The sequence below is a fragment of the Eutrigla gurnardus genome, assembly GCF_963514095.1.
Source record: "Eutrigla gurnardus genome assembly, chromosome: 3".
NCBI lineage: Eukaryota > Metazoa > Chordata > Actinopteri > Perciformes > Triglidae > Eutrigla > Eutrigla gurnardus.
In genome coordinates, this window is record NC_139917.1 from 16,183,353 (window position 1) to 16,206,418 (window position 23,066).

At 41.1% G+C, this 23,066-nt stretch overlaps 1 protein-coding gene across 4 annotated transcripts; it reads left to right on the forward strand.

The window, feature by feature from the left end:
• Positions 1–4,476: 4,476 nt before the first annotated feature.
• On the forward strand, positions 4,477–21,118 carry gne (glucosamine (UDP-N-acetyl)-2-epimerase/N-acetylmannosamine kinase). Of its 4 annotated transcripts, XM_084004854.1 has the most exons (15): positions 10,070–10,227; positions 14,722–14,745; positions 14,852–14,923; positions 15,105–15,253; positions 15,423–15,669; positions 15,909–16,116; positions 16,212–16,364; positions 16,454–16,666; positions 16,972–17,059; positions 17,387–17,597; positions 17,801–17,930; positions 18,016–18,237; positions 18,500–18,682; positions 19,615–19,731; positions 19,911–21,118. In XM_084004854.1, exons 1-15 carry the CDS (start codon positions 10,189–10,191, stop codon positions 20,144–20,146), a joined length of 2,292 nt encoding a protein of 763 aa, XP_083860980.1. In that variant the 5' UTR covers positions 10,070–10,188; the 3' UTR covers positions 20,147–21,118. The 4 variants fall into 4 exon arrangements, with proteins under 4 accessions (XP_083860982.1, XP_083860983.1, XP_083860980.1 ...); XM_084004856.1 differs by lacking the exons at positions 10,070–10,227; positions 14,722–14,745 and adding an exon at positions 4,477–4,617; XM_084004857.1 differs by lacking the exons at positions 10,070–10,227; positions 14,722–14,745 and adding an exon at positions 7,568–7,649.
• Positions 21,119–23,066: the final 1,948 nt, after the last annotated feature.

A 23,066-nucleotide genomic window follows, 5' to 3' on the forward strand; every position in this document is an offset into this window, starting at 1 on the left:
AAACCAGAAACACACTTCCAGGACACTATTTCTTTCAACAGCACCCTCCCACCTAAAAACAGGTTACTAAACTATCTTAATGACTAACATAATTTCCTCATTCCAGTACCAGCACCTTCTCTCACCAAACTGCTCCAAAAGCAAACAGTCTAAATGGGGCACACAAAAAAAATGATTGTGCAACTGAAACAAGTTTCCCCTGAGGGAACGTTTAAGTTCCTTTTCTAATCTAAATGTAGCCTCTTTGATCTGATAAAGGAAGCAGCCCATTATACGCTGGAGTTTTCATCTCTAAATATGTCAGATGGCATTACTAAGTTGGCAGTGATTTATGGGTTTACCCAAATGTGATAATTCACATATTGTTAATGTCACTGGAGGCCAGAAAGAGGCATGTATCTTATTTGTGACTGTCAAAATCCAGACCCAGAAAGAGAAAGGGTACAGCAAAAGCTACAATATGCTAAAGAAATGCTAGGAACAATTGATAATCTGTGTGTCTGGATGGGATTTTGTTTATCTGGTGCTGTTTGCTCGCTGTTTGTCGCTGTGTATTTGTTCAGTCAGGGGAATCCTGCGTTCTCTCCTGGCTGTTATCTCACACACAACTGCTGTGATAAGCTGCTCTCTGCACCCCAACCTGGCTGGTTTGAAAACAGCCACAACTAGGGGATAACTGAAGACAACTCTATCCAGCTGCAAACATTCAGGTGTGTGATTGCGTGTGGATGTAAGAGAGGGAAAGGGGGTGAGTGCAAAAGGGGAAGAAAGCTTTGTAGTAGAGCAAATCACAGAAGGAAGTGTGGAGACTTTTCAAAAAAAGGGTGAAAAATACATGGGGGCTATTTCCTCTAATCTGATGATTATATGTTTCAGCACATCGATTTATCAGTCCTTGCTTTGATGTCACTTTTTTGTATCAAATTCATTATGAGAGGAACTTCAGCATATATTTGATGAAACTGACATTAAACACTTTCCCTTCTTGGTAAATTTTATTATTTCGTTTTTGTTGCTCCAATCACCAAAACACATTTAAGACATTGACTATAAAAATGGCACTTTGAATGGGAGCTTTTAACCTGCTTTTTACAAGGACAAACCTATACCCAAGCAAGAGAACTACAAGCTCTTCTTTGACAACTGGTTTCACGAGTGTCCCACTTGTGCTCCCACTTGCTCAGCAGGGAATTCACTGCAGTGGTTGTTCATGGCAACAGACTAGGTGTCAACTTGAAGTGTGACGTTGAGCTGAAGAGAGCAGGACAGGGATCTTTTGAAGAGAAGATGGCCAAAGTTGGAGAAACCAGTTGCACTTGGTTGCGTTGCGAAGTGGTATGATAACCGCTCAGTGACACTTCTGAGTTCTTATACTGGAGCCAAGCCCGTCACCGAGGTTGACAGATCCAAAGATAAGCACCAACGTCCTCTGCCCTGCTCTGGTGAAAGAATACAATACGAATCTGGGTGGGGTGGATTTGCTTTACTCACATGATTGCACTGTACCAGAACAAAATTTGATCAAAGAACTGGTACAGTTGGCTGTTGTTCGCCTTCCAAGATAGGATCATTGTGACCGCCTACGTGCATACTGAAGAGATTGTGAAGGCACTGCGAGGGGATTAAGGGACATATGAAGCTGTGCACCTTCATCGCTGAAGGCCTGCACAAAAGTGGAAACAGTCTGGAGTGCAAGAAGGTCGTCTTAGCTCGACAATTTCTGGTCAGCATGAAGAGGAGAGGAGAAACTCTGCTCCAACTCCAGTCCCTGATGTGCACCTGGATGCCACAGCCTGCTGGACGGTCTTGGCAGAATAGAAGGGGAAGGCAAGATGCCAGGGTGCAAAGGTACACCAAAAGCCAAGTGCTGGAAATGTGATGTCCACCGCCACCAACAACTGCTTCCTGCGGTTTTGCACTGAATAGGAAATCAGATTGTGCTTTGTCAAAGAAACACTGATTCAAACAATAACTCACGAAAACACACACTCAAACACACGCACACACACACACACACACACACACACACACACACACACACACACACACACAGACAGTAATTTAGAAGTTGGGGACTCATTTTATGAAGGATACATTATAAGGGACTCCCAAGCTTCGTTCAGCAAACGACTGTAATTGAACTGATTCGGACTGAATCAGAAAAGTGCTTTATTGAACCGTATCAAATCATTCCACTGCATCGTTTCGTATCATATCACAGATTACCCACCGTAATTAAGTGTTGCCAAATATTATCATATCACCAGTTTGAAAGGGTTACCTGTATTGACTCATGTGTTGCCGTGTGTAGCAGACACATTGTTATGAACCTAAATAAATGTGTCATTAAATTAGTCAGTTACATAAAAAAAACATATAATTCTCAAATAATTGCAGAACTTAAAACAAAAACAGCTGAATGTTTTTATCAATTGGAATGAATAAAAAACAGACACAGTCAGGAAATAGGATGCTGTGAGTTTATAGGAGTTCACAGATAGTTTCAGTTTCTTGTCATTGCTCATACGGCAGTTGATAATTTGGCTGAATAATAGCAGGTGTGCCTGTTATACGTTCATATCTACATGCAAATCAGCAGAGACAGCAGCCATTCCTGCAGTGTAACGGTGATATTAAAAGCTGTGGCACAGACTGCTAAAGGCTGAGCATTTCCCTCCAAATTTACAGACATACACACACACACACACACACACACACACACACACACACACACACACACACACACACACAGTAATATGTGTATAGTGCAATGTATAGCAGTGTTTTGTGGTTTTATGATACCTCAGGGATGAGTGGAAAGAGGGGGAGAGCAGAGGTGGAAATAAAGTAAGTGCATTTGAGTCTCTGTGCACGTCCTACTGCGTCACACACACACACGCACACACACACACACACACACACACACACACACACACACACACACACACACGCATGCGCGCGTACATGTACACATTTCACTGTGACTCATTCCCCAGGCCACCCCCACCCCCATCCCATCTCTGCTCCACACACACCCGACAACCAATCTGTCAATACTGCTACTGCCGCTCTTCTTTCTTCCTCCCTTTACATCTTTAGTTTCTTCACTCTTCACCTCATCCCTCACTCCTTCTATATACTTGTTTCATTCTTTCTCAACTTTTTTCTTCGTCAGGCAAATCCCACCAAGCCACATCCACCCATCTCCCTCCCAGGGCTCTTCTCCACTACCATGACACCGTCCGTTCTTATGCAACCACAGCCATGGTTGTGGGAGAAACAGCCCTGCAATGCAGCACAGTTATAAAATAGCAGCAGTCGCCATGGGGGCTGCAGCTGAGACAAAATGCTACCACTTTCACCACTGCTGTGTGGTTGCTGCTCTGAACTGGTGCCGCTATGAAACACTCTTTTTGACCTTTGATTTTTCTCCCAGCAGGCTGCGTATATGCCCAAAGAGAAGAATTGTGTGTTTTAATTGCTTGTCTTTAAGGTCAAATTGGTAGTGGCAGGACTGTTTTTAGACTGAATACATCTAACTACATTCAGACAACCCTGACAGATGTACTGTGTATTAAAATAACAAGTTATAACACCTCTGTAACTGGCTAGATACATAATGCAACATTTTGGATTCAAATAACAGAGTCTGTCCTAAATAAAATGTGTGTACAGACACAAATGTGCTTCTTCTCCACAGTAGATTTTATAATCATTGTTCTCCTTGTTTTCAACATATAGGTTTCCTGAATTGCTGCTTGCATAAAGCTTGCCAAAATAAAGCAATACCACTTCCATCCAGGGTTCAAGACAATAAACTATTTAATAAACTAAATTAACTTTTAACAATTAACTCAAGAGGACTGCATTAGATTATATTTACTTTTTGATTCTGCTTTATTAACTGTAATTATTTTTACAGTGTTGCAACAACCTGATTTGACTGGGAAGTTACTATCTTTCACAAGGACGTTGCAGATGTATTGCCTTATCAGCAATCAGTAATACTGTGATGTTATGCATATATGTCACATTTGAATCTGCAAAATAACTACTGACTGTAAAATTAATAAAGAGGGGGTAAAAAATACATTATTTGCATTGCAACTACAAAGTGACATGAAATGTTAATATGCAAAATAAGAAGTGACAGGTTAAGTCAATCGGTGAAGTCCAGTCCATCAGGCCTTCATATATGCGTCCTGGTTTATTCCTGATATCCAGGTTCTGTCAAGAAGGGAAAAAAAGTGTCAAAATCTATTAATAAAAGCTTTGTTATTTTTGCATGTTCCTAAACCAACCTAAATTTGTTTAGCCAAATTACTACACAGCCCACCGTGTGTGTAAGTGTTTGGGCTGTATGTATGCTCTATTTTTTATTTATTTTTCTCGTCCATTTTACATTTTAGGGGTTTTTATTGTGAAGTTCCATAAAACGCACATCCGGTCTTGAACTGGCGGTCCGCCCTGATTTGACAAAGCGGCCCCCCTCCTCCTCTCGAGTCAGTGCCCAGATGTCCTGTAACGTTTGCTACTAACCACTGGAAAACTAAAGCAGAAGAGAAAGAAGTGAATGATCAGCATGCGATGAAGAGAGCGCCCTCTGGATAATTCAAGGTAATTGTCACTACGTGGGAATCCGCAAGAGTGTGATTTAATTATACAGAAAGAACAATTGGGGATGGATAACTTCAGCTAACTGTGAGGTGGGGTACACCAGCAATCGTCAGCTAACTTTACTGCTACGCCACTTCCAGAGGTTCGGTCAGTAACTTAGCCGAGGTTGGCCGGGCGACGTGTCCCGAACAACAACGCCGTTGTGCTGATATGATGTTGTCAACGGTAGTTTTTATTCCAATGGGCCTAGCATAACTTTGCGGCTAACGGTAAATGCCCGCCGAAGGCGTTACCGCAAGTTCGCCACCGTTCGTAATCTTAAGGGACACGAGCGAATCGCTTCGCAAGGCATTGTGGGATTCCAGGTGACGCTGAACAGACCAGCGACGCGAAAAAACGTCATAAGTATAACGCTGGGATTTTAAACTTCGTGCACACGAAGGAAACTCCGGAGTGATTAGCCAAAACATCGATAAAGAAACGTGACGTAGCGGTGGGACGGGACGTGCATCGTTGTTGTTGCTATCGTTACCCTCACTGGATGAATACATTCATGTGGAGGAGAAAAGCTGTTTCTGACATTCCTTTCTCCTGTGTCCCTAGCCTCAGGGGTCACATATGCATACCAAACCAAGTGCTGCCTGGCATAATGTCACATAAAATGCGTGTGGGGAGGAGTATAGTGCACTGACACCACAGGTTAGCTTATTTACACGCCGCTAACAAGCAAGCTCCTCGCCAGCTCGTGAGCACGTCCTCTGCGACAAGCGAGAACACGGTTAGCGGAGACGACGTGGCGCGTTTTGTTCGCTTCTTCCAGTCGTTCTTCTCCTGTTTCTGAGAAAATGTTCGCAACAATGTTTCGTTTGGACGCAACGAAGCGTCATTTAAAAACGCCAAAGTCAGGTGCTTGTCATGAGGTGCTGAAACGGAACCTTTCAGAGATGCCTTTGAACAAAGATGACTTTGTGCTGCTTTGTTACTGAATATCGAAGAGAGCCCGTAGTTGTATTAAAAACCGCTCGTCCTTGCATATTTAGCATTACCGCTCATTTATATTGGTCGGTCTACAAGGTGTTGCTCTATCAACATAATTTTCAGTTAAATTGAGTATAAATATTTCGATTTGGAAACACCTACGATCACAGCAGTTCCCCCAAGTAGTGCTTCCTTGTGAAGGACAATAGATGGCAGTGTCTCACGAACAGAGATATGACATGAGCTCATTTTTTATTTGCTATTCATAGAGCCTCAATTTAACCCTGTAAGAAGATTATTTTTATGATGCTTGATTTCTATCTTTAAGCAGTGCCTTCATAAGTGAAGCCGATATCAGCCCTGAAGGTCAGAAATAAAGTGTTGTGTGAGGAAAAGAAGTGACTATAACTAATCCAAGGTAAGAGTAAAACACCAACTCAATAAAGTATTATTAGTTGGTTAAAAGGGGAATTGACTTTAAAGACTAATTATCCATCGGATAGCTGTTTCTTATAAGACACCTTCGGGAGCTCCATGATAATCAGGACTTTATGGCATTCCCGGAAGTAGTTGGTTGAGGGCACAGTTCATGGCCCATTGCTTTGTTTGCTCTTTGTTTCATCAGACTGAATCTATATTGATCCTGCACAAGATCAGTGTTTGGTTTGGCTTAATGTGGTATTATCTGTGTCCTTTATGCACCAGGATGTCACAACTGAGTAAACTCTGGGGGTAGTTTACCCAGTCCACGGCCATATCTACAGCAGGCTTGTTGAGGTGGTGTGCTAATATTCAATTGACATTATGTGACTATCATTATGTCTGCGCTTCAGTACATTATGTTTTGCAAACGTATCTTCTTCGGGGATGACTGCACACTTGAAAAAGTATATGGTCAAGAATCTGTTGTCAACTTTGGCATGAGCAACAGACAAAAAAGTAAAATAAGAGTTGATGCGCTATTGGCCAATACAACCCAAGTGTGCTAAATTTAATATGTACTCGGTACACAACAAATGTCATCAATCCATCTCTATATGAGAAAATATAATAGAAAGTTATCTGATGCAACACACAGTTCACAATGTTCAGGGGGGGTTAAATGCATAGATAGATGCATAGTAAAAATCTTCAGTGAAATAGCTTAATGCTCTCAATATTCATTAATCTAAACGCGGATGCAATGAATCATTAACAGTCCAGGAACCCAGCTGCTATCTGAGATATAGCCTACACACAATAAAAAAAGAAATAAGTTACCAGTTAACGAGCAGAGCCCAAGGTGGCCATCTTTTACAGGGCCACACATTCATTTTGGAGAGCCATGATAGAAGCTAGACTGTCCTATCAACGAGTCTTTGGTGAATACCAACATTCAAATAAAATTTCTGGCTATTATAAATGACCCTGTATAATGTAAGTTGGAGCAATTGCCTCATTTAAAATATATTTTTGAGCCAGTTGTGCTTAGGCGGCCGCCTGATTGACTTAAGCCCTGTGTGTGAAAAAACACAACTCTTGTGTGCATTTGAATCCAGCTGGACTTAATCGATTTGTGGTCCTCTTCTGTGTCTAACAGAAGGAGCAACTCTGAGAAAAAGGACGGGTTATTTTTCTTCTGCTCAAGCTGGAGATTTACGATATGGTTGCTATTCCAGCAGCTGGTGCTCTTTACGCTCTTTGCAACCTTTGCAGGTAGCTAGAAGGCGTTTCGCCAGAGTTCTGGTTGGTGCTTAGACATTTTGCATAAAGCTCATCTCATGCATGGCATTGTTGACAATGTCAACAGAGAGTTGAGCAGGCTGGGCAAGTTATGGGCAGTGACGGAGATAGGCTCAAGATGTTTGATATCGTTGGCAGCTTTTCAACAATGTTTCTGTTGATCTTATTGATGAATGAAGGGATCAGCAAGGTGAAATTCAGCATTACTGTGTCATGTGTCATAGTCAGACTCTTAGTTTTGTTTGGCTATGATACTGGGAAATCGTCACTGCTTTCAATGACATGCTCAACTACAACTTTTCTGGGTTCAGGAGTCGTGAGCTGTTCCGAAGGTAAGCACAAAGTTTGTTTCTTAGGTGAGGGTAATGCTTCTGCAGTGAGTGAGAGTCAGTCGTGTTCATGGGAATCGGTCAAAGACTGTTAACATTGACTTCAGAATGGTTGAAACCATTTTTTATGGGATGGTTTCAGGACAGTGGAGGACAACATTTATTCTGGAGCCTTGTTGTCAACTATAGTTCTTGGAAAGAAAATCTGAACTCTGAGTCAGCCAAGAAAATCAGTGCATCTCTCTCTCTCTCTCTCTATAAAAAAAAAAAAAAAAAATAGTGAATGGAAACCATGGTGAAAAATGGTCTCCCTCTGTGTAACTTACAATACTGGTACCAGGAAGCAGACTGCACACAGGCACAGCAGTGATGGCATGGAGTTTGCTTAAAGAAACAAGCTTTCTAATGGAAAAGAAACGCGGTCACAGATGAAGGTGTGTTCCAATTCTCAGTGATGCAGTCTAAACAACACAATGCCTGTCTGCAGCCTGCATGAAGAAACTGAGACACAATGACTTATAACCTTTCTGATTAGACAGGTATTTGCGGCTGATAAGCCTGCAGACAAGTGTTGTAGAATACCAGCGGTCTACAAATTGCGAGTCCCAGGATTTTGAGTCAGCAAACAAAGTTAGAAAGAAGATGAGCAAGTCATGAACCGCATGATGACTGCACAGTCTAGCTCTGAGCTGGCATCTGTAATAGCGGGGGGGGGGGGGGGGGGGGGTTTCTGAATCTGTCGAAAAATCTGCTGTAATTCACCAAATACATAATCCACCAAATAGACTGGGATCGGGGCTGCACGGTGGTGTAGTGGGTAGCACTTCGATCCCCGGGTCGGCCCCGGGTTCCTTCTGTGTGGAGTTTGCATGTTCTCCCCGTGTAAGCGTGGGTTCTCTCCGGGTTCTCCGGCTTCCTCCCACAGTCCAAAGACATGCAGGATGGGGATAGGTTCATTGATGACTCTAAATTGCTCGTAGGTGTGAATGTGAGTGTGAATGGTTGTTTGTCTCTACATGTCGGCCCTGTGATGGACTGGTTACCTGTCCAGGTGAACCCTGCCTTCACCCAATGACAGCTGGGATCGGCTCCAGCCCCCCCGCGACCCTGAAAACAAGATAAGCGGTAGACAATGGATGGATGGATAGACTGGGATATTCTCACCAGACATTGTGCTCCTCACGTGATATGGATAGAATGGAAAAAATTGTCTGGTCAGAGTGTGACACAACACAGTTGTTTCTTACTGATTTTAGCAGCTTATCTCTCAAAGTTCTCACAGAACTTCATCTGAATTTATTATAGATTTTGGGGTTTTTGTTTTGAAAGCCGCACTCCGCCTGAACTGTTACTAATGCGCCAACAGGGGCGCTGTTTTACCAAAGGCAAGTCTTATCAAATGGCGTTTAGTAAGTGATATCTGGTTGCAAGAATAAATGTAACCATCAAAGAAATGACTCATTTTGTAGATCTTGCATTCACATATAAAATGTGTAGGCAACAGAACAAAATTTAGCATCCTGGTTTCCGTTTGTCGTCAAAGTAGTATTGACGAATCCCATTGGGCAGGCTTTGGTTGAATGCAGGTAAAAATCCGGAATGCATTGAAGGAAATGCATTCCACCTGAACTGGCTACTAAAATGATGGCCGTACATGTCGTCTCCTAACTATAGGTTTGCATCTCAAGTTGCTATTACTGTTTAGTTATTTAGAAGTTTAAGAAAATATTCATACACTTCAGTATCATGACATTATGATATAATGTGATGGTTCTTCAAAACCCTATTGATTTTTGATTGATAGTTTACATGTAACAATTCATGGCAGTGGCTCAGATTGTTTTAATGTTGGATGTTACAGGGACTCTTATAGATGCAAATCCCACTGTTTTACATTTAAAAAAGTACTCTTTTTTATGGTTTTAAAAAAATCTAATCTGTGAAGCACTGAATGGTGTAAGGGCTATTATACTGCAAAGATTGAGCCTCACTCACAAATATCTTCCTTTTTTTTAGTTTTTTTCTTAAATTTGTTCTTAGAAAAGTTCCTACGAAAGTCAGATTCATAACATTGATTGGTGGTCTCTATAGAGCCATCACATTGATTCTTATAGTGACACTGCACACGTGTATCAGTATCAGAGACATTCTGAACACTGAATGTTTTATAAATTATTTTCTAAATCTCTGCAAATTCACTTGAAGCATATTGTAATATTTCCAATAAAGTAGTCAGTGATTATATAGATATAGGGACACTTTCCTGTGCTGGATGTTTAGCAGGATGCCATGTTCCTCCTCTCAGCCAATCACAAGCTCTTGTCCAAATCAACCCAACCCAGATCTCCCCAGCCCCTCCCCCAGCAGTATGTCTATGTCACCCTACCTCTTTCTCCTCCTTTCTCCCTTTCTCTGCTACTTACTGGCTCGCGCATGCCCTTCCCTTCATTGGCTAATGCGGCTGTGCTAAGAGGAGAAATAAAGAGAGAGAGAGAGATTGAAAAAAATACTGATTTTAGCAGAGAATCCACAGAGTCGTGGGATGGAAAAGCAACCGGGTTGTTTGCACATAAACCCACATGTAAGTCATCGCTCTCATCTTTTTTTCATCTTTGCATCCTTCCTTCCTTTCTCATTGCCCCTCTTTTATTCTGTGTAATGTATCTCTGTCTGCTTCTATCGCTGTGCCATCCCTGCTTTTGCTCTCTGCATGCGTCCCTACCCCCCATACCATAACACGGGCTGCTGATGCTGTCTTGTGATGCTTGAGTACAAGTCAGGGTAAATCACTATTTAGCCCAAGAGGTTTCTTTGCGAGACTTGCCACATGAGAGTTGAAGAGCCGCAAGGAATGGGTCTTATGTTGCTTTGTTTACGTCACACAAATAACTTAAATACATTGATTTTAGACTGCACCAGAACTTCATTATTTTTCCATGCTTAAAAAGAGGCTGTCCAAATAATGTCTTCCTGTAGCTTATGTGTGTTTATCATGTCTGATTATAATTGAGACTATTAGCAAAACTAAGGTGATGAAGATGATTACTGTAATAGCATAACATTAACATTCAGCCAAGACTTGGCTGTTCTACTAACGGTAGCTACAATGAACATAAGGGAGGGAGGGAAAGAAAGAACACGCATCTACTTCTTGAAATTAGTTTCACTGCAATGAATCTCCATTAAATTCTGTTTTTGCAGTCTTTGCAGTAGGCCGATAACAGACCAGGTTACCTGCCTGCTCTGTGTACCACTGATTGCTTGCTAGCTCAGCTGGGCCTGGCCATCTGTCAGATTAAAAAACTATGTATTTCATCTCAATGCCACGCTGAATTACATTTTATGGTTGTTGATTTCTAATGATAAGCTAGCAAGGAATGCACTTGCAAATCCATGAATTCAGTCACACAAATATTTGATTTGTTTTTTTTTAAATGATTATGATATGATTATATACATTTTTGTTGTTTTTTAATCTCAAAGATAATCAGTTTCACATGTACTACCATAACCGGGCGAAATAGACCGCAACTAAATATCCTCACTTTTGATGGTGGTGAAACTACGCTCGGTTCCACTCCATTGCTGTTCATGAAGCACAAGGCACAAATCAGTATTGGTGTTTTTAACTTGAGAGTGCAAGGTGAAGTCTTCTCATGTCTTGTTTCATATTAACATTCCTTTTAAGATTAACCAATTGTGGAGAAACGATGACTCAGCTTGAATGTTAAATCGCTTATCCAATTAGTTTCCAGTTAATTTTTCTATCAAATGACAAATGGATACATTGAGTGTAATATTACTGTGATGGATATTCCTGCAGTAACTCACCAAGAAATGTGACAGTCAGTCAGCTTTACAGATGAATATCTCAAAACATTAAGCTATGCTAATGTTTTATGTGGAAACACTGGTAAACATGACTGAAAACTCCTGACTCCCTCTATGAGCTGTTCCAGGTGCTACAGCTGAGTAGCGAATTATCAATAAAGACCTGTAAAATGACGTTAGCAGGGCACTTTACAACCCGATGGATGTTTGTTTGGTCACTTCTTCAACAAACAGAGATGGAACAGAAGACGCGCTGTATGTTCATACTTGTAGGAGGAGAAGGAGGCATTAGACAGGCAGTAAATGTGTGTTTCTGTTCAAAGTGCTCCATTGTGTTGCACTGCCGTTTCTGTCTGGCTGTTAGTATCACAATCAGCCCATGATGGAACAATAATGCCACCCCTTTAAGCAATTGAAGTGCAAAAATGAAGTGACTTGATTCGCTTTCATGCAAAACAATATGTACGTGTACGTAGACAGGAAACCGTGGCATCCTGTCTAGAATACGCACAGATGAGCACTTCTTTTTTTCACAGGCCAGGAGTAAAATAGGGGACATTAACACCAAAAGGTATGATTACACTTAATTAAAGTTAATTTCAGAACCTGTTCTTGATACACTTACAGCTGAGGGATACTGAAATTAATCAAATTCCCCAATATATCTTAACTTGTCACTGCTAATACGTGTGTACGGATCTAATACACGCATAATAACAGGAATATTATGGTATAATTATAGTAATTTTGTGACTGTTTGTAATTCTAATTGAATAGTATAAGCCTATAAATTGTAGGAGCGTCATTTACAACACTGTTGATCTTTTGATCCTTCAATTCTCCAGTCTGTAGTACACTCAAAGGAAAGTATTTGTATATTTTGAAACCTTAAATCCTGTAGATTAGAGTGACGACTGCAACGTGCAATTGAATCACAGACCAATGATGGCAAACAATGTTTTTATTTGACATATTTCATGTTGAGAACTGCATGTGTGTTTCTTAGCCCCTTAGTTAGCATCACTGCACGCTGCATTTCTTTTCTTCAGCTTTATTTCCTTTGTTTGCTTTCTTTCTTTCCGCATCTGTAGATTCCTCCCTCTCTGATTCCTGCTGATGAGAGTCAAGGTTGACAGTAGTGATCATCAGTAAGGTCTGTTGTGGCACACACAGGAGCCACCTCATTCTATCAGTCCTGTTGCCTTCGGGGATCTAAAGTTGTTATTCTCTAAGCGGTATGGCTAGAATCAGGAACTTTGACTTGGCAATACTGGATTATTGTGTTGAGACTTTTTGAGGCGGGCACATGGCATTCTTTAGGCAGCTGAACTCACATGACATAGCACAGTCAAGGCCTTTTTATTTGTAGAGTTGGGATGTTCTTTGCTCTTCTTTGATAAAGGGCTCAAAATGTTCCACATTGATAAACTGAATACCCCCATCTCTCTTTCTGAGTTGTACCCGGTGCCTTAATTTCTGATTGGGCTCCCCGGCAGTGGTGGTGGGTTACATTTACATTTACATTTAGGTCATTTAGCAGACGCTTTTGTCCAAAGCGACTTACAATAAGTACATTTGTCAAAAGAAGGAAACAAAGAAACCACAACGTATCATTGCTGATAAAGTAAGAGCTAAAAATAGAACAAGTGTTAGGTCCTCATCTGAGTAAACTAGTACTTCAAGAGCAACAGTGCTACGATCAGAGTGCTATAGGTAAGGTTTTTTTTTTTTTTTTAATTAGTTTAATAGTTTCGACTCCATCCACAAAGACTCATGATTCCTCATGATTCCACACTCGTCACATGGATTATTAGAATGAAATGCAAGCACAGGAAACAAGAAGGTACTTGCCATGGCTCTCATGAGTAGACGATATTGCAAGCAGCATGGCCTGTGGTAAGCGACGGATCACACCATGGAAAACATGGTGGGATTTAGCATTCATGTCACAGTGGGAGCCCTGTTTTTTATTTTTTCTAATCTTTGTTTGTTCACTCTGATGTCAATGACCCCTCCATTCCTACTCCCAGAAGTCCAAAGGAGTGAAATGCAGCAACTAAATCTGACCTCGGGAGTTTGTAAATTCCAGGCACTCAATCTGCTCTGGAATTTGAGGTCCCTGTAATTTTCAACATTGACTCAGTTATATACAGTAACTCTGTATATTTTCTGGAAATGACACCTGAAAATTGGTTTTATTTTATATTTGAGAATAAGACTTAATGCTGAAGTGGGAAACTTTCATAATGCTTTCACGGCACCTGGTGGCAGCAAGTATTTGTATAAGGAGGATTCTCTCTCCCGTTAGGTGGATGAGCTTAAGAGAAGAGAAGCAATAAGGATTGTTTTCACATCAGACATTTTGACATATCAGAGTAAGAAAAGCACAAGTGTAACTAATAAAATGAATTGTCTGATTTCCATTAATCTGCTTCAGTTTTAGGGTCCTAGTATTTGCTTGCTGACTCTGCATAGAACTGAATAATGTTCTTAGTTACAACAGCGTACAACAATCATACAGTGATTTAATCTTGATCGCTCCCCCAATGTCAATGTATGACTCAAAGCATCCAGTAGGTTCTGACTAACCCACTAATGTAGTAGGGAATTGAAATTGAGGGGTAGAATACGTAGTTGAGAGGGAATCGTCTCTATACCTGATTCCCTCAGTGTCAGATTAACACATGTCATTTATGAATATGTTCATTTGAATTATTAGGGTCTGCTTTTCTAGACGAGGCAAGGTCACAAACGACAAAGAACACAAAGTTCTTACCATTAACCTTGACATGATACAGACGCTGTGGCGTCGTCTTCAAGGCTTTTATGCTCTCCCAGGAAGGACATTAGACAGACTTGGGGTTGGCACTGCACGGTTTAGTTCATAACTGTTGTAGTGCTCAAACCGTGATTCTCACGATGATCATTGTGCATCAATAAATATTTCTGCATAAGACATGCTATCTCCAGAGGTCTCCTTGTTTGGACTCACAATAGTTAAAATGAAATCGACACAAACAGGTTGTTAGTGTAGTGGAGTCACCAATGAGGTATGACTCTGTCCTTCAAGACCAATTTCCTCCTGTCAGGTGACCAGAGTGAACCAGGTGCGAGTGTGTGACCTCCACCTTGCCACGCAAAGCACTGTCCTACAGCATGTTTCCCAAAAATGTGTCGGCATGTGTTCTTTGTGTAAAATGCAAAACAGTTTTTAGTGTAGCTGTGTTGTGTTTCCATGCTACAGCATCTGAATATTCGGAAGGCCCAAGTAAGTATGACCTGCGGGTGGGTTAGGGCACTGAAAATAATGGATAATATTATGCTTTACGAACCCATTTCTGGATCTTAGCCTCTCCTTTGTTCTTGTTTTGTAGGAGTTGTACTATCTGAGAATGCAACAGGGTAGAGGACAGATGGAAAGGATGAAGACAGAAGAGGAGAATCAGGTATGGCTTTGTGTCTTTCAGTCTCTAGTTGTTAAGAAGAAGAACTACCTTTATGAAATCTTTATATATGCAGACCCCAAAAGTGCAATAATAATGTTTTGATTTCTTGTGATGTGTTTTATCATGTTTTGCATACTAAATGACAATTGACTAATGGTCTGGTTACAACTCTGTTTTGCAGTGTAAGAGAAGGTTGAGGGTGTGTGTGGCGACATGCAACAGAGCGGACTACTCCAAGCTGGCCCCGATCATGTATGGCATCAAAACCCACCCTGACGAGTTTGACCTGGAAGTTGTGGTGCTTGGCTCTCATCTCATTGATGACTACGGGTATGACCAACTCACACAACAGCATCCTTCTAAAACAACCTCTGTTGCAGATGTCCCACAATAGTAGTGTATGAATTTTAATGCGTTAAGCGGTCCATAATTGACCACAGGTGTTCAATTTTGTTTGTTTTCCCTTTTAATTTGTCTTTTCCTACTTCCTGCTGGGCAGGAACACGTTTCGTATGATCGAGCAGGACGACTTCGACATAGGCTCCAAGCTCCACACCATTGTGAGAGGTGAAGATGAGGCAGCCATGGTGGAGAGCGTTGGGTTGGCACTTGTCAAACTCCCCGATGTACTACAGAGACTGCGCCCAGACATCCTGGTCGTCCACGGCGACCGTTTTGACGCGCTGGCCCTAGCAACTGCTGCGGCGCTGATGAACATTAGAATACTTCACCTGGAGGGAGGAGAGGTGAGGAGTCAGGGTTCGAACTATAAGAGAAGTTGTCCTACATTTTATGCCATGCTATATACCGTGACCGTACCAATTTTTTTAAGGTGGCTCAGAACATTATAATGGATTCATGGAATAAATTACAAATTGACAGCGCAGAATTTTACAGTCAGATTCTTTTTATCCGATGCACCTGTCCTTAAGATGTTCTGATTTGCAAGGATTTTGTAGTAATCTCTTCTCTCCCTTTCTCCCAGGTTAGTGGCACAATTGATGATTCAATCCGCCACTCCATCAGTAAACTGGCCCATTACCACGCCTGCTGCACACGCAGGGCAGAGCAGCACCTCATCGCCATGTGTGAGGACCACTCGCGCATCCTGCTGGCTGGCTGCCCTTCATATGACAAGCTGCTATCAACTAATCACAAAAAGGACTACATGGATATCATCAAGAGCTGGCTGGGTACGGGGGGGGGATACAGCCATGGGATGGACATGAATCATGAGATATTAAAGTATGTTTTTATGTCATGTGCGGGGTGTTTGTTCATCTTACAGGTGACAAGGTGCAGGAGCATGACTACATAGTGGCTTTGCAGCACCCAGTTACCACTGACATCCAGCACTCCATTAAGATCTATGGGTTGATGCTAGATGCCCTGATCTCCTTCAATAAAAAGACCCTCATCCTCTTCCCTAACATTGATGCTGGTTAGTTTTACTTCCCGCTCTCTTTAGTTCCGTTCAGTTTACCAAGGTTCTTCTGTGTCACTTGACCGGCCCTTTTCCTATGTGAACAGGAAGTAAGGAGATGGTGCGTGTGATGCGTAAGAAGGGCATCGAGCAGCACCCCAACTTCCGGGCAGTGAAGCACATTCCCTTTGAGCAGTTCATTCAGCTGGTGTGCCACGCCGGCTGCATGATCGGAAACAGTAGCTGTGGGGTACGAGAGGCAGGGGCCTTTGGTACGCCTGTCATTAACCTGGGAACAAGGCAGACTGGCAGAGAAACGGGTATGTATGCCAAAGAAAACAAATTATAGTTAATTGCTGCCTCTGCCGGATTTGTTCTCTGGATTAAATCACTAATGATTTATCAAGTGTGCTAAAGTAAGGTGCAGCTCTGCAAAAGTTCTTAAAAATGTTTGTACGAGAGTGTTTTTAAGCTTTACAAAATGTATTCATATGAACTGTTTGTCATCTGACACAAGTCATTGTTCTGAATATTAGAGGATTGTGGCAGCTAGAGGACAATCTGGTATTATTAGTCCAAAGCAAGCAATATTCTGTTATATTAATCTTAAATTCCACTCCGCCAGGTGAAAATGTTCTGCATGTCAGAGATGCCGACACTCAGAGTAAGATCTACCACGCACTGGAGCTGCAGTTTGGGAAGAGATATCCCTGGTATGACCAATGTACTGTCTGTCTGTCTGCCTGTCTCACTGGGTCTTTGTCCTTCAATTTGTCTCCTGTAGATCCTCTTTCTTCCTTCCTCTTTCTGAGGTGTGATCATTAGTGCAACACAGTTTTAGCCCATAGAGACCAATGCAACAGTGATGCTCTGCCTCTCCTAGATTGTGGAAATGTTGGGTTTAAGTACACGCTTGATGCCATTGATTCCTTAGAATCCATGTTATCGTGTTTACATCCTAAAATGTGACTTTGTTTTTGCCCAAGTTTATGTTTTTAAAAGATGGATATGAACTTGCATTCATTTCTCTCTCCAATCAGCTCTAAGATTTATGGCGATGGCAATGCAGTGCCTCGTATTCTCAAGTTTCTACGGACCATTGACCTGGATGAGCCCCTCCAGAAGACTTTCTGTTTCCCCCCAGTGAAAGACTGCAACTCCCAGGACATCGATCACATCCTGGAGACACAGAGTGCTCTGGCTGTTGACCTAGGAGGGACCAACCTCAGGGTCGCAATTGTTGGCATGAGGGTATGCTTCATAGACTCTGTAAAACTTTTGAAATGTCTCCATTTCCATGAAAGATGTGGCTAAATATGATTTATAATCTGTCATATCTTTACATTGTGATTCGGTTTGTGCTTCATCTGCTATAAAGCTCTGCTATTTTCCTCCTTTCCTTCCCTGCCACCATTCTGTCCCTCCTCCCTACACCACCTTCCCTCTCTGACCAGGGTAAAATAGTAAAGAAGTACACACAGTCCAATCCAAAGACCTTTGAGGCCAGAATGCAGCTCATATTAAAGATATGTATGGATGCCATGCGGGACGCTGTCAGCCTCAACTGTAGAATCCTTGGTGTCGGTATGGAAAATCACAGTAACATTCCTGAATGAAAGTGGTCTGTGATGCTGGCGAACACTTTTCTGACACCTCATCTACATCTTAGGAGTGTCCACTGGCGGGCGTGTAAACCCTCAAGAGGGTGTGGTCCTGCACTCCACAAAGCTGATCCAGGAGTGGTCCTCGGTGGACCTGAGAACACCCATCTCCGACGCCCTGCACCTACCTGTCTGGGTTGACAATGACGGCAACTGTGCTGCATTGGCTGAAAGGAAGTTTGGTCACGGCAAGGGTGTGGAGAACTTTGTCACTGTTATCACAGGAACAGGTGAGTCAGGTTCAGGGCATGTTATCATTTCTGTCATCTGTTCAAACGGGGTTATGACTGAACAAGTTGAGGGATGAATAAGGAATTTGCTACTGTCATAGTATATTATGTTTCATGAAATGTGTTTTGAGTGTAACAAACTGTGATCCTTCTCTCATGAATGTAATTGTGCCGTATTTGAAAGTAATTGATGAGCTTGATAACTCAAATCAGTTAATTGGACTGACAATCTGAGGAAGTAAATCTCTCGACTCTGCTGTAGGTATTGGAGGAGGGATTATCCATAACAACGAGTTGATCCACGGCAGTACCTTCTGCGCTGCAGAGCTGGGCCACATCATGGTTTCATTAGATGGCCCAGAGTGTTCCTGTGGCAGCATAGGATGCATAGAGGCCTATGCATCCGGCATGGCCCTGCAGAAAGAGGCCAAAAGACTGCACGACGGTGAGTGTTTTGAATCTTGTGGGTGTAATTGAGTCCTTGAAGCTTCATGTGCACGAAAAACAGAGTAGCTAAATATTTGGTGTCTTCTAAACAGAGTTTATGTGCCCACCCTAAAAACATTTAGTTTAGTTTAGTTTAGTTTAGTTTATTTGTTTATTTCGGGCATGTCAGTTAAATCATCATCACACATCATTTTCACATAGTAAAATACACATGGCCGAAAGGGAAAGCGGGAGAAGCCAAGGCTTATCTAGTCCCACCCCCATTACACACAGGATAAAATCATCATCATAATCTTTTCTTTTCATTGCATTTTTCATTTGACATAACTTTTCCTTTTCCTAGTGACATTTGACATAACATGTTACAGCAGTAGGTGGTACAGAGAGCTGAAGTCCAGTGCATACAGATTACGTGTGTTTGCACACTTGTCCATATTTATTCATCACAATAGAGCAACAGTCTCAACATGTAGACAAGTCCGAGGGAAAAGAGAAGTAAAAAATAAAAAATAGAAGAATAAAAAAAAAAATATATATATATATATATATATATATATATATATATATATATATATAAAAAAATACAAAATAAAAATAAAAAATAAAGATAAGAAATATCATTTATCACATTTGTTTTTTTCAACCTCTGGCATTGTATGTGCATAAAGGAATAGTACACCTAAAAATGTTACGACCACATAACAAACACAGGTGATGCAAGCATGAATATAGGTAGTTAATTAATTTGGATTGGATATTTTGTTTAACTTTAAAGTAGAAATACATTTGGTGCTAAATGTTATTGAAGTGGTTTTGGAATGTATGGCTTTGTTGAAATCTAACACGATGAATAAGCCTTGAGTGGCGTTCATGACAAGTTAATTGAATGCAGCTCCTTACATCTGTCCTGTGTGTTGATGTGACTCTCAGAGGACCTGCTGACGGTGGGCGGGATGGATATGAAGCTTACGGAGCCGATCACTGCTGCCCACCTCATCAACGCAGCCAGACTGGGGAACAACAAAGCTGATGCTGTTCTGAAGAAAGGTCAGAGCACACAAAACAAAAGAACAGAAAATAGTCCCGTGTCATAGACAGAGTGATTTACTCCTGCCCCGTACCATCCTTCAGAGTTCATACGTCATTGGTCATAAATTATTTTATCTATTAAATCTATTAAAAGTGAAACACCTGATTGATATCTGTCTTCAACTTCCCCTCTCCAGCCTCCGCAGCGCTCGGCGTGGGCATCGTCAACATCCTCCACATAGTGAACCCCACGCTGGTTATTCTCTCCGGAGTCTTGGCCTCTTACTACCAGGCTCCAGTGCAGCACATCATCTCTGAGAGAGCTCTGGCCTCCGCCCAGAACATCAAGGTTGTCACATCAGACTTGGAGGAACCTGCTTTACTTGGAGCTGCTAGTATGGTGTTAGACTATGCAACCAGAAGGATATATTGAAGAAAATCATCCTGATTTACAAAGGACTGCAAAACTGAAAGAAGCACTTGTGCTGTTCAGATAGGTACATAAGCATATCTAGGGGATAGACCTTGAAGGCTAGACAGTGAAGATGCTTTCAAACAAGTCATTTCAGTGTTTAGGTTTAATATTTTTAAAATGTAAATATACATTTTGCTTGTTGATTATCTCGATGAAGGCTTGATCAAGCCAATGAGAATCATCACCATCAAGTGGATCTATTGCAGAAATTCCTTTCTTTTTGCACAGTCTAGGTTTAATTTTGAACAATTAAGCATCAGCTTTTGAATAAACGGTAACAACATCCTCATAAAATCAGTACCCATAAAGGGTGGAGCTCACCCACTCTACTTGCAATGTGATGTGGGTGGATGGAAAAGTCCGTCATTATAGAAAGCTTGTATCTGATGTGACCAAAATACTGCTGATACATTCTCCTGCAGCTTCCTCATAATTCTCCTTCGTTGTTTACCCGTCTTTTCTTTTTCTTAAAGTCTTTTATGGTATTTCCATTCTCAATTTTATATATTTTTGAGATAAGGATTACTGACAAGTTATTACGTTAATTTTTCCATATTTTCGTATAAATTAAATTATTTGGTGGTGGTTGTGGTAAACAATATAAGTATTTAAAGATGAAACTGACTGATCTTGAAGGTTTACGGGGTAAGAAATTGTTTAAAGAAATCCTTTGAAATACTATGAAATGCATTGTCAGCAACTGCTTTAGCCTAATAGCTGCTACAGCATGAGGAGTGCCTGAGGGGGAAACTTTTGCCTGAATCAGGTGAAGTTCTTTTTTTGACATTTCATTACCACAGACCTTATGAAAATTTTAACTGATTTTTGAGTTTTCAACATGCCTTGAATATGTATTTTATGGAAAAAAATATTTACATGGTTTGTGTGTATTTACATACTGTATTGCACATTAAATGCTCATTGATAATTTTTTTGTAATTCTTTTTTTGGTCATGTCCAAATAAATATACTGTCTTGTTTAAGATAAATGCAAGAAATCAACTTTATTTAAGTGAGGAAAGCAAAGAAGATGTGGATGTACTGCAGAGTACAAATCCTGCTGACACGTTTTGTAAAAGCCGGAACACGATATGGTTGCTTACTTTGGGTGTTTATGAAGCTTCTTTGACGTCTAACGTACCAATTCTTCTGAAAAATGCTCACCTGTATCAAGGCAAGGCTTTATTTGTATTGCACATTTCATACACCAAGGCAATTCAAAGTGCTTTGCAGAACAATAAAATAATATAGCAAAGGTCAAACAATTTATAATTTGAGTGCAATAGAAATATAGACAAGAAGTCCACAAGATTTAACCCTCTGTCATGACTTTATTTTTCAGGGGGGGGAAATGTTCTACCCCATTTTTGGGAGGTTGGGGGTCCCTTATAATATATCCATCATAAAAATGTGTTCCAGTTGTACCAGTTCTTTGGTCTAATTTTATTCTGGTACAGTGAGTCAAGCAGATCCACCCCACCCAGATTCTTATTGTATTCTTTCACCAGAGCAGGGCAGAGGACGTTGGTGCTTATCTTTCAACCCTACCTGTCAACCTCGGTGACTGGGGTGGCTCCAGGATAATAACTCGGAAGTGTCACTGAGCGGTTATCGTACCACTTCACAACGTGAAACCAACTTGGTTTCTCCAACTATGGCCATCTTCTCTTCAAAAGATCCCTGTCCTGCTCTCTTCAAGTTATTTAAATGTTTAAACATTGTCAAAGAGTGGCATAAAGTCACCCGAGAGCAATGTGAGAGACTGGTGGAGAGATGCCAAGATGCATGAAAGCTGTGATTATAAATCAGGGTTATTCCACCAAATTGATTTCTGAACTCTTCACATTAGTATTGTGTTATTTAAATATAATTATGAACTTGTTTTATTTGCAGCCTGCACCCAATGGCAGTTGGGATCGGCTCCAGCCCCCTGAATACAGGATAAGCGGTAGACGATGGATGGATGGATGTTTTATTTGCATTATTCGGGGTCTGAAAACACTGGATCTTTTTTGTTATTTTCAACTATTTGTCTTTTTCTGAAAATAAATGCTGTAAATGTCAATGTTTTTATTTGGAATTTGGAAGAATTGTTGTTCGAGGTTTATGGAATAAAGCAAACATGTAAATTTTACTTTAACACATACGTATAAATAGTAATTCCAGAGAAAGTGATCATTTTGCAGTGCTCTCTTATTTTTTTCCAGAGCTGTATATACAATACCATGCGGTAGAGGGTTAAAAAAAACAAAATTATTATCACCAAGAAGACTTGTTTTTTCATGGCCTCTGTGAAGTAAGCAACTTGATGCATGTTTTCCGTTGTTACATGCAGCAACACACATTTTAAGCTGAGAGCAAAGGCCTAGAGTTGGTAGTTTTTTTTAAATTTGGTAAATTCTAGCTTTGAATTGACTACAGTGCTTGTTCAATCACGCTGATATTGTTCTGTTAAAAAAAAAAATACATTTACTCCCCAGCTACGTAACTTGAGTCAGGTGAGTGCCTACTTGTCACCTGAGCTCTTCGCGATTTTCGGAGCTGTTAATAATTAATTACCATGACATTGTGCTTGGGCTGTGTGTGTGTGTGTGTGTGTGTGTGTGTGTGTGTGTGTGTGTGTGTGTGTGTGTGTGTGTGTGTGTGTGTGTGTGTGTGTGTGTGTATGATATACTATAATCCAACTGCGGTTTTTTACACTCCGCTCTGACAGCACGTAGCAGGTCATGGGACCCGTATGCAGGAGCGGTAAGAGGTTTGATTGGTTCCATTTTGAGGCAGAGGCGTTGTGATTGGTGCGCCGTATTATTGGTCACCCGTCCTTGTTTTTGATTGGTTATTCTTCCGTTTCCGCTTCGCGAGCTTTTACGTTTTCCTT